The 17,199-nt window shown below is 43.1% G+C and overlaps 1 protein-coding gene across 4 annotated transcripts in view; it reads left to right on the top strand.

Moving 5' to 3' along the window:
- The window catches only part of LOC146871072 (sortilin-like), a 947,375-nt gene that overhangs the window by 381,868 nt on the left and 548,308 nt on the right, over positions 1-17,199 (top strand). For all 4 annotated transcript variants that reach the window (XM_085650259.1, XM_085650260.1, XM_085650261.1 and 1 more), the window contains 2 exons: positions 10,354-10,518; positions 10,710-10,783. In XM_085650259.1, the coding sequence (XP_085506385.1) occupies positions 10,354-10,518; positions 10,710-10,783 (239 nt within the window). The remainder of the gene's footprint in view (positions 1-10,353; positions 10,519-10,709; positions 10,784-17,199) is intronic.

A 17,199-nucleotide genomic window follows, 5' to 3' on the forward strand; every position in this document is an offset into this window, starting at 1 on the left:
CTTTAAGTCCCATAAAGAGGGGATCAGAAAAAAAGGGATGGCCCTCGCTGCAGGCCTGGCAGGGCTATTTAGGCACCTAAGTGGCCCTATACCCAGATCCTTGAATCCGCCAAAGCAAAAATATTGACCCTAGCTTATGAGTGTGAAGCATTGAGTGGCGGAGACTCAAAACGCTTACCTCGTGGAGCTGACATTGCCACCGTTGTCGCTGGGGTCCACACGCTGCCGGTTCTCCCCCGCTGCCTGCGTTTGGTTGAACTACGCGGCCGCCGAGGGGGGAGACTACAGCTCCCAGCTGCCCTGTGACTTCCTGCCTACGCCCACTTCCTCCTTGAGAGCGCCCGGAGGCGCATAAAGATCGCTTGTCCCTCCGCGTCTGTGGCCGTCAAGGGCCAGAGGAAGCCGGGCCGGGCCACCCCTCTTGTAAGAAATTGCAGGACATTTCCGAGTAATGCTGGTAGTGACATAGGGTGTAAGGAGGCTAGACATCATTCACATCAATCGAGACTCTACCACCTAACAAGACATTCTTTAGGGGTGTGTCGTTTATGTAAATTGTGATACGGGGCGGAGGGGCTAAATACGCTTTCTTCCCACGTGGGGTGTAGTGGATGTGTGCCAGGGTGGGGGCGATCAAATATACCCAAGATATACATATAGGCATTGATTAGTAGTGGCGGGTAGTATGACAGGCAAAACAGTGACACGCTCGTTAAGAGCAAAGCGTAGTACCACCGAGGCTTCCCTGACACACAAAGATATTAGTTCAGTATGCCCTGTCATCACGCAGCCTACAGCCATTGATCGCATGCTCAAAAGAGCGTTAGGGGTTGTATCGAGTGAAATAGAGCGCACAGAGAGGCGCTTTTCTTTAACCCCAGATCCTGAGCTCCTTTTAGCCACCCAGGACCAGGAGGTTGTGTTAATCTCACCGCCTTGTCCCTCCGAGACCAGTGATAAGGATATTTCATGTGCCCAACGCATTACCACTAGGAATAATGAGAACTCGGGCCCCATTAAACGTGCTATTCTACAAAAAAAAAGAAAGGCGGCCAAAAAAAGCGTAAAATTACAAATAGCTCAACTACCTATCTTAATCCTCCGAGTAGAAATAATAGTGGGATAGAGCGAGTTATACAGACATCTTATCAAGCAGATCCCCCAATTTGGTTAACTAAAATCATGTCAGACCTACAGGCTCAAATAGAAACACTCATTATAACTCAGCTGAAGCCGGTGACAAGTAGGTTGGCCAAAATTTTAAGTGAACTAAAGAATAGGGAATTAAAAGGTAGCTCATTAGGGGCACCAAGCAATTCCATTTGTACTCCAGATATCACTTTAGTAACGCAAAGGGTGAATAACATCAGCGAGATAAGGAACGCACAAACAACAACTGCCCAGATTCATGACGCCCCGGCTCCCCATAGACAAGTGCTTAGGAATCATAACCCTAGCGAGAGTGGATCGCATTCTAATAGTGGCCGAGGCGTACAACAACTGGACAAACAACTCGAACCCCCTGTTGACCCCAAATTAAATGCAGTAAATCACGAAGACAGGTCAATTTTAACACACGAAATCAAGAAACTCCCTACCATTAATCTTCCCCCAGAATCGTGTCCGTTGGTTGTAGTTTTCGCTGGGGTCCCAGAATTAAAAGATGATCAGAGAGAATCACACCAGGAGCTAAAAAACAAACTCATCTATTGGCTGACTCAAAACAGACCAATATCTAATAATCAGGATGGGGAAATTCTCCTGGTTAGACGAGTGAACTGGATAGGGACTAGACCCAAAAACATTGAAGGAAACTGCATTATCGCTAATTTTAGGGACAGGGGGGTGGTTGATCACATTTTAAGACCGGGTCCACTTGGATGCGCGAGTAGTATAAGGCCTTTGTCACTCAGCTACTTCTATTTGAGGCAGCAGGTTCCAAATGGGGGACAGCACAATATATGGAGACGCGTGGAGGGACGAAATCCGAGTCTAAACGGGGCCCCAAATCGCATACCACAAGCATCAGGGATTTGGGGAGGAGGACATCCATGCTGGGCAAATAGGTTCACCCCACTAAGGTCGCTAGAGGAGATCGATTGACCATTCATCCCACATTCCTCTATAGTGCAGGCGGACTTGGACCAAACTAAACCCGACTTGTCTGATTTATTAGAAGGATCCTTACCTACACACTGTTTGACCAAAGAAGCGGGACAGTTGTCACCAGGGTTGGGAATGCGTAGGACCCAAGCAAGGACCACAGAAGCTTTAGATCCCCTTGCGGGGGGCTGCTCACAAACACCCCTGGGGACAATAAACAGAGCCCCAGTTCCAACACAGCATGTTAGTGATCCGCAGAAATTATCGCCCAGGAATAAAGGAAGGGGGGCTACAACCGTTCAAGGTACGACAGGTGCAGGGACCGGCACTATTGAGAAAGCAGGCCTGAAAATTATATCTTGGAACATAGCAGGTATTGCAGGGAAAATTGATAATAAGGACTGGCGCCATTATATGGCTAATTTCCACATAATCTGCCTACAAGAAACCTGGGCATTGGATAACACCCACCTCCATATGGCTGGTTATAAATGTATTTTTACACCTGCACAAAAAACCTCTTCAGGCAGGGCCAAGGGCGGTCTGATAACATATGTAGACGTAAACATAGAAGGTAAATGGTCTAACGTGGACTGGTTTGCATGGAACATCCAGGCCCTGAGGTTTAGGAATAAAGGGTTTGGGCTGGTTCTGTTCAACGTGTATAACACCGGTCTCTCCGATAATGACACCTCCTTTTTGAGGGAATTAGACGCTAAGTTGAAACAAGAACTTGCAACCGTCCATGGTGCCCTGGCCCCATCGACACTAGTAATGGGCGATTTGAACTGCCATTTATGCCCGCGTTTGTTCCCGATCAGTGTGAACTGGTCAAAATGCCCAATAGAAAAAGGCCCACATTTCACCCACTCTTCAAGCGGCATAGAACTGGGCAAGCTCATCCATTCTCATGACCTCGAACACACAGTCGACATGATCCCATTGGGACCGGATGGAACACTCCCCCCCACCTTTAAAGGGAAAGGGTGTGTGTCATATATAGATTATATTTTCGCCTCTAGAGGTTTAAAAAATCGAATCACTAAAGTAGGAATCGAGTGGAGCCCATTTAGCGACCATAACCCTTTGGGTATGGAGCTTTTGTACTATGCTAAACGGAAGAATAAATTAGTGGAGGGCACACTTGAAAGTGTGACGGCCCAAGGTAGAAGACTCAAGTGGGCAAAATTAGATGGGGATAGATTTTATCGGACCCTGATGGAGAGAGGAAAGTCACTCATTGATGAGTGCTTAGACCTCTCTGTGGCAGGGGTTCGTTTAATAAACGTGTTTGAACAAATAACTAGTTTGGTGGACGGCTTACTGTTGGCCAAGGCCCCTAAGAAAACTCACCCTAACTCGCCGAGATGGTTTGACGGGGGCTGCACACGTGCCCTGAAGGACTTAAAAATAGCCCTGAGCAGTACTCCTAGGGACCCAGTAAAAGTTAACATATGCAGGTCAATATATAGGATAGAGCTAAAAAGAAGGAAAGTAACACTGCAGGGGGAAGCATGGGCGGCCTTGAGGGAGGCCTCGGAAAAAAGGGATATTTCAGAATTTTGGAGATTAATAAATTCCCCTTGTTTCCAAGATAATAATGCCCCTGAGGTTGCAACAAACATCCTCCCGGATCAGTGGATAGCTCATTTTGAGGGCCTGTATAACCATGGGGAGGAAGACAAGACGAAGCAGGGGGGGGGGGGGGGCGAACATGCAGATTAAATCGTTGGTATTCTCCCTGGAAGAGATTAGAGTGGGCATCGAGGGACTCGCTAAAAATAAAGCCCCGGGCCCAGATGGGATCCCCCCGGACTTGTTCCTGAGTCACGTGGGCCTATGGGCCCCTATTATAACTAGAGTAATAAACGCGGCCACTATGGTCGGTCTGCCTCGGTCCTGGTCATCGGCCATTATTGTACCTATATTTAAAAAAGGCAACAGAGATGACCCTTAATGTTACCGCCCTATTTCTTTGATAGACGTTACAGCCAAAATCCTGGGAAGAGTAATTTTGAATCGACTGAGTGGGCCGAGGATAATAACATCATCTCTGATGCTCAGTACGGTTTTCGGACTGGCAGGTCCACCAGCGACCAATGCCTGAACCTATACATGCTGGTTGCAAAGTACACTAAAACCAGCAAGGAAGCCATGTATTTGGGGTTCATGGACTTGGCCGCTGCATTCGACCATGTCAACAGGAATAAGCTATGGGTAATGATGAACCAACTATAAATTGACCCAGGGATAATCTGCACACTAAGGGAATTGCACCGAGAGACCTCCGCCAGGGTACGCTATAATAAGGAGGGGGGGTTGACTGATCCCTTCAGCTGCACTAGTGGCGTGAGGCAGGGATGTATTTTAGCCCCTTTTTTATTTTCGTTATATATTAATAATTTGGATCAATCTCTTAATATTTTAAAAACATATTGTCCAAGGGTGGGGTCACGTAATATTCCGGTGCTGTTGTACGCAGATGATGCGGTACTTCTGGCACGGACTCCCAAAAGTCTGCAGATCCTAATTGATGGGTTCGTCAAATTTATGGAGGAGCTAGATTTGTCTGTCAACTTAAAAAAATCATATGTAATGACAGCTGGTCACAAACCACGAACTAGCTTTACTTACAGAATTGGCAGCCACAAATTAGAAAGGGTGCAATCGTTTTCGTATCTAGGTGTGCTCTTTGATGAGTCACTAAAATTCACACCTCTTGCTCAGGAAAGGTGCGGTAAACTAGTGACATCATCTGGGGCCATCTCAGGTTATGGCAGGAGAGTTGGCCGCTGGTGTCCGGAACAAACAATGCACCTCTATGGCTCAATGTGTTGCCCAAAAACTATGTACGGCTCAGAAGTATGGGGATTTATAAACCTTGATGGTCTTCAAAGGGAAGAAAATAAAATATTCCGTTCTGTATTGAAAGTCCCTAATTGTACATCAGCTCTCATAGTTCACAAAGAATTGGGAAGACCCTACTTAGAGGATCTGATTAAGTTTAGACCAATCCTGGCCTGGCTCAAAATATGGACGAACCCGTAAGCTGCACTGAGCAGGTTGATCATACAAGATTGCCTTTGTAGAGACAAACATTTGAATATTCCATGGCTTAATTATGTTAAGACTAGCCTGGAAAGTATGGGTTGCCAAGAGCTGTATCTAAACCCCTCAATGATCACGGCTCAGGATAAGCTTAACCTGAAGAGAATTTTTATGGAATCTAGAGTATCGAGTAGGATCACAATAGAAGGGAGAAAACCCTCAGTGAGCATTCATAGGGGGCTTGAAACCACCGAAGGGATGGAACCGTACCTTTGTGTCTTGTATAATGCCCAAGAAAGGTTTTTAATGTCACGTTTTAGGCTCAATTTTTTACCTAATCTGTTAGCTGAACCAGCTGGTTTTAGTCATTCAATTGAGCAGAAGGGTGCCTGCGGCTGCGACAATAGGTCTCCGCAGGACACCCTTCATTTTGTACTTTTATGTCCAATATATGCAATTCCAAGACGCAGATTCTTAAAAGATATTTTAAAAAAGGAAAGGTTCACCCGAGCCAAAGAGGCACTGACATTCCTACATTGGGCTAGTGACCCGTTAACATTGTGTGCGGTGATAAGTTTCTTGAAATTTGCACTTAGACTCAGAGTAACTAGAGGTCAGTATCAAATATGAACACTGTAGACTCCCCACTTTTTTTTTTGGATGATGCTACTAAGAAGGATCCTTTGTGACTAATGAATTATTTGTATGTAGATTCTGTCAATGTTCTGTACATTTATTTAATACTGTTTTAATTGTATATATGTGTACTCTTTTATGATGGTTTTTAACCACCGAATAAAGAACTATTGAATTGAATTGAATTGAGTGGCGGAGACATCTTGGTCCTGAACAAAATCCTAATTCATATATACAGGTGAATCTTTCATCTCCCCCAATGCACTTCACCAGCACAAATCAGACTTGAGGTTGGGTTAACAAAGCAGACTCGCGCAAGGGGAGCAGCTTTCACTGCTCTCTGCTATAAGCTAAAAACGTGGAGCCCAATACTAATAATTACTATGTTTGGGAGGAGATCGCAAAAAAGCCAGGCTCCCCTTTTCACAAATATTTAAACTATACCATCGAACTGCTAGGCCTGAAGGAATTGTGGCTAAGCTCAGTAAGCCTGGATCAATTCAAAAAGGCGTCATCAAAATCATCTAAAATATCAGCATCGTTGGAGGATAGGTCAACCCTAGCAAAACGCCTACACGCCTGGGTTGTATTGAACAGCTACACATCCCTGAGACCTCAGCAGTACTTTGCGGAAGCCCTAAATCCCAAGACAAAAAACAATTTTTGTTATGCCGACTAAGTGGATTCCTGTCGCTACCATTTATTAAGCCCTGAATGAGGACAGCTAGAGACATGGCCTGCAGGTTATGCGGTTTGGCAGTCAAAAACCTGGTCCACACTATCTGTCTCTGCCCAACCACACTAGGAATTCGCCAGATACTTTTGCGCCCCCATTGGAAAAAGCAAGGGGTGCGCACTTGCAGGGAAGCAATCTTGACATGCTTCAATCATCAGATGAGAGTTCCATTGCAGGGACAGTTAAGTACATTCATGGTGTGGAAAAGGCACTCATAAAGGCAGAAAAACATTGCATGGGGCCCACACTCCAACCTGCCTTAACAACAGACTGACAACCACTTCCTGTTTGAGGAAATAGATACCGCCTTGGACAGCCGCTTCTTGAGTGATCAAATAGACACCTCTCTGGAAAGCACCAACAAAGCACCCTTTATTCGTCTACCCCGTCATTTTAAAATGTACATTGACCAACAAAATGAATCACCTTGCATTTTCATTGATGTATGAAAAAAAGGGGAACATATGGTTGGTTATTTAAATCACATGGTTCTATTGAAATTTTAAATGATCATTATTAATGTTTCACTTTTGTTGCTTTTTATTGTGAACATTTTAAACACTCAAACAAAAAACAGATATACATATATCCTACAGAAAGGTCTATTGACCCTCTTTCTGCTTCTGCTAATATTCTTCTCTTTATTTGTACCCTTGCCCAGCAGAGCTCTGCTTTGAATACTCTTAAGGGTTATCTGTCCGCTTTCTTGCGACTGCCGGACCAACTCGCTTTATTCAAGTCCCTTACTGTAAATAGGTTCTTAAAAGGGTTTGTACATATATTTCCACCTTTGCCATGGAGTAGTGGGACATTAATTTGGTCTTCAAATTTCTCATGTGTGCTCCCTTCAAGTCGTTACGTAATTGTCCCCTCCGGCTGCTTACCATCAAGACAGCCTTTCTGATAGCAATACCATCTGCCCAGAGTGTGAGTGAATTGCAGGCTTTATCATGTAAACCTCCTTACATGATGACTTTTGTGGATAACATGGTGCTTCGCACCCGTGCTTCATTCTTACCATAAGTGATGACCCCATTCCATCTGGTCAATCAATTACGCTGCCCACCTTTTTCTCTCCCTGCATCCCTCTAAGGAAGAGGAGCATCTCCACCATCTGGACCTAAAATGAGCATTTTCGTTCTACCTTGACCGCTCAAAAGAGTTCTGGGTGGACAACCAACTCTTTGTGGGTTACGCGGGAGCTAAAAAAAAGTCAGGCAGTGCATAAACGGGCCATTTTACGCTGGGCAGTCCCCTGCATTAAAATCTGCTACACCCTACCTAAGAAGCAGCCTCCTGAGGGCTTACGAGCCCATTCTATCAGGGGAAAAGCTGTGTTGCCTCTGGGTTTCCCAGTCCTGGACATTTGCCAGGCAGCAATGTGGGCGTCTCTGCATACATTTGCCAAGCACTAATGCCTGGACAGTCTGGTCAGCAGGCACGGGCATTTTGCTCATTCAGGGCTTCTTAGTGTAGAAAATCTGTCCGCAGCCCTCCGCCAGGATAGTTTGGCCTGGGTATCTTTTCCAAGGTAAGGAATCTACAGCTAGAAGTCACATCCAGATGTACAAGTTACTTACCTTCGGTAACGTATTATGTGGTAGAGACAATATCTAGCTGCAGATACCTTACAGACCCACCCATGACTCCCTGCTCTATGGACTTATTTGATAGAGCCACAAGTTGAGACACACACGTCAGTCAATTCATTGCTCTGCGCTTCTGGCATGGGAAAGTGAAAATTAACTGAGATCCACATGCCTGGGTGGCGTCTATATAGGTGACCGCAATGTCATAACTGATGCTAAGGACTCTGGTGTCACGCGGAGCCGAACTGACCCACCCGACGGCGCGCAGGAGTACTGCTCATGTAAATGTTTCTAGATCCAACCTGACGCTTGGGAAATTCAAAGGTAAGGAATCTGCAGCTAGATTTTGTCTCTACCAGATAATGCTTTACCGAAGGTAAGTAACTTGTTCTACTGGGATTAGAACGAACTCATTATGGCCTGATTACCACCACTTACAAGGGAAATATTGTGGAAGGTTCCCCACACAGAAGCCAGTCATAACCATTGTAGTAGGTGGTAGGACATGGAAACCCAGGTACAGGATTTTCCAATAAATAACATGCAAACTGAATGACTAGTCAAGCCTCCATGAAGTTCAGGACTTTTTCAGTTGGGTGCAATTGGGCAGTTCACACTATACTAGGAGATAACCGGAAGGTGCTAGCACCTTCTAGGGTGGAGATTGCAGACCACGCAAATGTACAGCTTGTAAGAACTAGGCACTAGACTTCTTAATGGTACATTCTGTAGCTGGTGGCTTGCGTTCTCATTTGAGGGCTATTACTACATTGTTTATGAAATCTCAGAGTGGGGAAAATAAGGCAGAGTAGCTGTACGGAGGGGCACAAGGAATCTGGCTGGGTTTTAGGTATTCCCTCTACTGTAGTACTTTTGCTCCTGATGGCCCAGTAGGCTGATAACATGCAGCTGATATTTTCCAGCGAAAACAAGGCAGAATTCTCACAACCCCAAAATGTCTCACGTAGGTATGAGCTCTGGGCCAAGTTATACTTCGTTTTACTGACCTAGATTAACAGGAATGCCTCAGGTTAAATTTTAAGTGAAGTAGCACTTGCAAAGACTGCCCACAGGTGTTTCTCTGAACCATCTCAACAGCTCCTCAGCCAGTGGTGATGCTTTGTCATTCTTTAGTTGTGATGTGCTGATTTTGGTCTGCTAGGCTACATTGTTCTCATTATTCCTTTGCAAATCACTACCATGTGGCTGCCTCAATAATCCACATTAGTCTGATGGGCCTTGTACATGATGTTTTCTAGTTATGGTCCTGCTGGTGTCCTAATTCTGTCATTAGACTTCTCTTCTGATTAGGTGATGGCTACAAACAGTTGTCATAAGTCCAGGACTAAGTCCCTGCTCTCTAATTTGGAGATGAATGAAGGCCAGAGTCCTTAGCCTAGAGGGCCAGTGTTTTTACTTCGGGGACACAGAACTTTGGCTAATGAAAATTCCACTTTTTTTTCAAATCCTTGCTCCAGCCATAAGAAAGAACATGCTTTGTATAATTCAAGAAAAGCACACTAAGAACAGTTCCAAGATCACTCCTCTAAGACTGTGTTCTAGTGTGACGTAGATTCAAGGCAGACTGTGATCAGCAGCACTCTGATTGCCAGGTGATGGCTTGTTTGCATGTATAACTACTTGTAGAGTGTAACCTAGCTAGAGAGGAGTGGAGCACTGAACAAATCACTAGCCCTGGGTTACGATTTAGGGTATTTTACAATAGAGCACTTAATTTCTTGAATGGTGAATTCTGTTGTTTGGAGATGTGATCTCTGCCTTCAGCTCCTTTCTGAATTGCAAAAGGGTTGGTGCACTTGCTTATGGATACATAGAACAGCACATGAATAGCTGTGTGTTTGATGCATTGCCCTAAGTGGCCAGGCTGTGGCCTCACTGTGCCACAGGATCCAAGTTATATCTCACTGACGAGGCCTTACAATGTAACTGTTCTGGGATTGCTTGTGTTAACCTTCTGAAGTGGCCTTCACCAGGCAGTAAACTGCTGTTAGAACTCTCTGATATGGGAAAAAGTGGTCTTTGAGCTCTCTATAAAGCAATCGCTTGAACTAGCGGTGGGAATTTCAGATCACCCAATAGCTTTAGAGGTTGAGTGACTACACCTGTTGCCTTGCTGTTTTGATACACGCTACGTAAAATCCACTATCAAGTTGTGATTACTATTGTGTTGTATGTATTAAGCAATCCTTTCATACTCTGCTGCGCTCTTCTCCCTCACAGGTGATCCTCACAGCAGATGTCTCTGGAGGGAGTCTCAACTGGCGGATCTTCAGATCTGACGATTTTGCAAAAACATTTATCTCAACCAACCTCCCTTTTTACCCTCTAACACAGATCATGTTTCATCACTCGAAAAAAGATTGCCTGCTTGTCCTAAGCACCACTGTAAGACAGTGTCCTTACTTCTGAATAGTTTTGCATTGATGTGGCATTCCATCTTGAAGTATTTAAAATTATTTGTGTTGGTACTGTTTCAAGGAATTGGGGGTGTATTAGTTAGAAAAAGACAGATTTATTTTCTGCATCCAACAGACTGAAACCTGATCTTGATAATGATCTAGTTATCCCTTTTTCAGTACAGTCTATGGATCTCCCAGGACTTTGGGGCAGTGTGGAAAGAAATCTACAAGAATGTCTGTCTGGCAAAATGGTGAGACCATAAAGCAAATGTGTGTGTGTGCTTGGGCATATTAGTTTCTCTTGCTGCACGGAGAGGAAAGTGCACTGCTGATAATGGCAAAAGGCAAAACATCCTGGGTAATTGATTATGGGTGGAACTGATTAGGTGCTTGATTAGATTTGTGTGAAGGGTGTGAGTTTTCAGAAGCCTTTAAGGGACTGCCGGTGTTTGTGGTGGAATTCTGGCATACAGTGCATGGTCTACTATATTCTTCACCTCTTTGTTTGTGAGGGAAGTGTTCCTCCGAGTGCTTGATCTTAATATTGCATTGAAACGTAAGTCATAGATAGGTGTGAAGGAAAGCTTCTAAAATCTATTATGAAGTTCGAATTCACAAAATGCAAGAATTGATATAGACCTCTGCAAGAGCATACACTTTAACAACTTGTTTTTTAAAAACCTCATTTTTTGGGGGAGTTTTTATACAGCGCAAACTAGACCCGAGACATCAGGTATCATAGTGCTTTACATGAGCACCAGTTTTGTTACAGATGAGCACATTCATTTTTGTTAGGCACTGGGAGATTAAGTGATTTGCCCAGAATCACAGGATATTGAGCGTCGTTGCCGAGACTCGAACCGGTGCCGCAGGTCCGAGGTCGACAGCTCTAGCCGTAAGGCTACATCCTCTCACCAATAGTCAATAAGCTAGGTCCAATTGTTCAAAATGATAATAATGTTCAGTAAGAGCTTCTAGTGCAAAAATGCATTTTCTTTACACCAAATCAAAACAGATAGTCTAATTTGTTTGCCCAGATAATTTTCCCAGAAAAGCTAAAGTTAAAAACTGAATTGAGTGCAGGCCAAAAACCGATGAATAGAACAAGACGGTCACAATTTAAGGTTCAGTGTACTAAGTGAACCTTCACTACAGTCCTTGCCATCACTTGTTAAAATCAGGTGTTATTGTGAAGTGGGGATTATTATGATGGTTGCATGAAAGTTTGTATAATTGCGGATTGTATGACATGGAGTTGAAATTATGCTTGTGCAGTTTTATTTTTTGACAATGTACTTGTATTTTGTAAATAATGTCTGACATTAGGGACATCGTTGATTGGTTCATTAGCAGCTTTTTTGTTTTTACCATACTAAAGGGGAGTCTTTATAGAATAGGATAAGTTTCACTTTTGCCACTAAGTGCAATCATTCACCCTATGTTTGTAGCATTTGCACACATCTGGTGTTTTGGCTCTGACGTTTCAGTAGTTTTTCTTTGAAGGAGTTTTGGTTTTGAAGTGACTCTTGATCCCTCCCATGCAAACCACAATGCACCAGGATGCAGATTCCACTTTAAGTCATTTCTTTCCATGATCAGGTTTGGACCCGTTTCCACAGGTCTGCGATTGCTATTCACCGCATGCAGTACCCTCAGTGCCAGATAACCGGTGCATCTTAATTTGAACAAATTGAGAAACCGTCAAAAAGCATCCTTTCTTTGACTGTCAAAGCATTTAACAAGCCTTGTGCCATATTGTGTAAAAATGACTGATGTGGGTTGGAGAGCATGGAGGATTAAAATGTTGCTCTTCCTCAAATAGTGAATTTCTGTGGTCACACTAGCTTTGGGTCTGTAAATTTTGATTTCCGAAGGACTACAGTGAGGCTCCCTGCTCAGCATGTGACGCTTTTAGATAAAATGGATAGCAGTTATAGAAAGGTGCTGGAGGCATTATTCCACGGTTTAGAACCAGGACTCTGAGTCTAGATCTGCTGTGTTCGCCAAGGACATTGAAGGGATCCATTCTGATGACAAAAGGAATGGTGCATGTGTGTATCCGGGATTCTGGACGATCTCCAGGGGTTATATTTGGCTCAAGGGTATTCACAACACATTTACAGCACAGTCTCATTTGTGTTTTTTGTACTTAGACTTGCTAGTAAAAGGAAATTCCTCGGACATTGCCTAGCACACATATATTTGAGATAGATAAGGGTGAGAAAATCCTATCGCTGCCCACAGCAGACTCATGCGTTCTTAGAAGCCACCTCAAATGTAGTAATAGGCAAAGCATAGCCATTCATCGAGACAGCGACAGTTAACGAAATAATGACTGTTGTGGATGATGGCAACATATACTGCGCTATCATCAAACACAAGTTTACACATGTGCCTGTTACCGTTTTTTTTTTTTTAACACACTGGTCACAGGAGATCAGGAATGGAAAGATCCAGTGTGGGTCAAGACTAGAGTTCAGCTTGAGCTAAAGTGATGGAATCAAACAAACTTGTTACTCAGCAGGTGCTCATCAAGTACAGGTACATCCCTCATGGGTTTGAGATCTCACACGAGTAATTCGACAATCCAGGGCAAATAGACACCACAATAGTAGTAACGCTTGCTTGACACTGGTAAATTTGCCAACAAGTATAGTTGTTGGCTGAGCACCCCTTATGGCCTGGACAACAAATGTGTAGGTCTTCTTACCAGAAATTGGCAACCCCATGAGTGGGGAAATAAGCACTCCTTTACTCAAACATTACTTCCAAACTTGGAGCACACAAACAGTCAACCTTTTCTTCACATTTGAGAATTCAAATTGCCAAATCTTTGTGTGAAGGGGTACCTTGACTTGACTTGATACGCTCATAAAGCACTGCAAGTTCAGCAAATTCAATGATGAAGAAGCAGTGCATCTTAGTCAGCTATGGTTGCCTCTCCAACTCGTTCTGACACAGCACGCTGCTGGCAACACTCAGTTTGGTAAAGTACTCATGGCTGCAAGAGCTAAGGAATGTGCTGATCGACTGGCTGCTGATGTTGAAGCTGGAACAGCCCGAAATGAATCCGCATTGAGTATGAAAAGTAAGCGGAAACACAAGGTAGAGGCTCACAGAGTGATGTCTCCGAAGAAAAGTTAAATCCTGTTTCTGCTGTGGATTCTCCTTTCCACATGAATGTAATTGTCCTGCCTTTGTACAGGTATGCAAAGGCTGTGGGAAAGAAAACCATTTCATAATAGTTTGTAAAGAGAAACTAGGTTGTCACTGAGAGACGAGAAAATGGATGCCAGAAAGTTCAAGAACACTGTAGCCACTCCCACAAGGCCAAATGGCAACACCGATATACAAAGAATTGCCACACGAAGCAACATAGATCATTTGGACATTGTCCTAAATCACGCTGAAGATGAATGGTTGCCCTACTACTTTTAATATAGACAGTAGTGCGTCGATAAACATCATGCTGGCAGAACAGTACAACAAACTGTCTCTGGTAACACTTCTCATACCATCGAGAACCAAACTGTACACCTGGGCAGCCTCTGCGCCTTTGCAGAGTCAATGATCCTTTGTAGTTAACATGCAGCACAAGAAAACAGTGCAAGTGCTAATTTGTGTCCTCCAAGGTACGTTTCGAGTGCATGCTTGTTAAGCTTTAATACTGCTGCTGACATGGGACTGATCTCTAACTACAACTTGAGTTCTCATTAAATAGTGAGTCAATTCCTGACATTGTTTCATGGACTTGGGAAACTTAAGATAATGAAGGTACATCAGGTCATCCAGGTCAGTCTTATTATACTTGTTATTCTTCTAGGTTTAAGACTGCCTCACAAATAGATTTTTTTCTAATAAGCAAATGGTTGTCCAAAGGGGAGTCGGAGATTATCTCCAACTCGTTTTCTGATCACTCGGGTATTTCTATGATAGTAAAATTAAATAAGCCTGGGTTGAGAAGCTCTAAGCATTGGTATTTCCATAAATCTCTTCTTGAAAATCCGGACTGGATTAAAGGAATGCATCTTTTTATAAAAGACTGCTTTAAATTGAATGAGAACTCTGCTTCTGTATTTTTTTTTTGGGGGGGGGGCTTTTAAAGCAGCTTTTAGAGGCCAGGTAATTGGTTATAAGGCCGCTGTGAGTAAACAAGCACAAGCGGTGTTGTCATTGCTGACAGTCGTTGAAAGAGCGAAGAATAAGCTAAATAAGGCCAGGTCGGGATCCCGCAAAACTGCTTCTCTGCAAGTTTTAGGTACAGCTAAAGACAAATTGAGCTACTAAGGTGCAAAGTAGTGAAAATATAGTCAGTCAGATTAGAGGCCCTGGAACAGGTGTAGTAGAAGATTCAAAGGATAAAATCGCCACGGTTTTTCTGCAGCATTTTAAATTCATATATTAGGAAGCACAGGTTATCGATTTTGAATCACTCGTACAATATTTTGAATCTCTACAATTACCTTCTATTTCAAATAGTTTGAGGGATTCTCTCGATAATCCAATTTCACAAATTGAAGTCAGCAATTATTAAAATTGATTGCTAATGCGAAAGCTGCAGGTAATGATTGACTCCCCGTAGACGTTTTTAAGACCTTTGAGCCTCTACTTCTAGCTTTTTATACAAAATGTTTTAATCTGATAAAAAATGGCAACCCATATATAAAAACTTTAAGGAAGCTGTGGTGGTACGCTTTCTCAAGAAAGATAAGGACCGCAGGGATCCTAGTGCATATCGCCCTATCAGTCTATTAAATGTAGACTATGAAATATTTATGAAAATATGGGCTTCAAGATTGGCCCCTTGTGCAAAACAGGTTGGCCATCCGGATCAGACAGGTTTTATATCTCATAGATCTATGACCTCAAATACTTATTTTTTAACAAACGCAATTGATTTCCTGTCAGTCAACAAGCCCAAGGCGACATTTTTTTTGTTGTTGAACATTTTAGTGATGAATAAAACATTTGTCATGTACATATATCGTGATATACCGTTCCCAAGGCGACAATTTTAATGCTTGATACAGAAAAAGCATTTGACCTTGTTTATTGGCAGGCTTTATGTTTTATATTGCAAAAATGTGGTCTCCCACTTAGTTGATCAAAATGTTAAGTGAAGTTTATATAGGTTCAGAGGCTAAAATTGGGATAAAGGAGAGGTAGGGCTTGTAAAGATTAGACGTTGGACTAGGCAGGAATGCCTGCTGTTGCCTCTTATAGTTTAATTCTTTATTGAGCCTCTCGCAATAAAAATTCACAACAATTCCCTGATAGTAGAACCTTTAAATGCAATGCCAAAAATCGAACTTTTCTCAGACGATATTATTCTTTATTTATGAGCGGATGCACTGAACATTCAAAATGCATTTGATGAAATTCTAGTTTTTACACAAATAGGAGGGTATAGGTTTAATCAAGCCAAGACTGAGGCTTTGTTGTTTAATGCTCAGGCAGTACTTCTTCCATTGTCCCTTCAACAGTCAATAACTAAACCTATTAGATATTTAGGTATATTCGTGACTAATCAGTATGATCAATTATTTACGTTAAATTATGGAAGTACACTTAAAAAAGCAAAGAGGCTATTAGACAGCTGGTCTTTCCTTCCTTTAACATTAATTGCTCGTATATCAATTATTAAAATGTCCATTTTGCCATTATATTTATTCTTGTTTATTATTCTTCCTATTAAAATACCCACATTTTATTTACGGGATTTAGATAAAATGATTCGGAATTTCATTTGGGCAGGGTGAAATTTGTCTTGGATAAGCAGATCTTAACCGCTTCCTTACATGACCAAATGTTTAAAGGTAGGAACTTCGTTCTGAAATCAAGTATTTACACAGACATAAAATATGGATCTAGGACTCCTTTTTCTATTTGTACAACTGGCATTTAGTATTCGTATCACAATTTAAATTGCCATATCGATAGTTTTTAAAGGGAATCTAAAAAAATCTGTATCTAATTGCCTGCAGACTGGACTATGGAAACGCCCTCTATGCCGGAATCAACAAATCCCTGCTCTGGAAACTCCAGGCCATCCAGAACACAGTTACCAGGCTCGTCCTCTGCATCTCACTACACAAACACATCACCAAGCACCTATGAGACCTCCACTGGCTCCGTCTTGAGAAGAGAGTCCCCTTCAAGCTACTCACTCACGCCTACAAATCCCTCTACAAACACCGGACCCCAATGCCTTAACTAAAGAGTCTCCTTCCATGCACCCAAGAGAAACCTCCGGTCCACCGACCTCTCACTCGCCAAAACCCCTCGCATCCGCAGAGCCAGAACGGGTGGAAGAGCCTACTCCTACATCGTGGCAAAGACCTGTAACAAACTCCAGCTCAACATCAGACGTTCCCCCACTTTGCACACTTCAGGAAAAGCCTTAAGACCTGGCTCTCTGGCTAATTCGGAGCTGCACAACCTCCCCCCGTTCCCAACCTCCCCCAAACACCCCTCCCACAGTGCCTTGAGACCTTTTGGAGTAATGTGAACAGATGATTAAAGAATAGATGTTATTCATTAAATTTGCATGTGCTGCTGACCAGCCATGAACGTTTTCTTTTCCTTGGTCTATATGAATCTTCATGGAAAGAGGGACGTCTAGCTTGTTTCATTGATAGTTGCCTAACGTGCGGGCCTGACCATGTTT

Source organism: Triturus cristatus, chromosome 1_1 (genome assembly GCF_964204655.1).
Source record: "Triturus cristatus chromosome 1_1, aTriCri1.1, whole genome shotgun sequence".
NCBI lineage: Eukaryota > Metazoa > Chordata > Amphibia > Caudata > Salamandridae > Triturus > Triturus cristatus.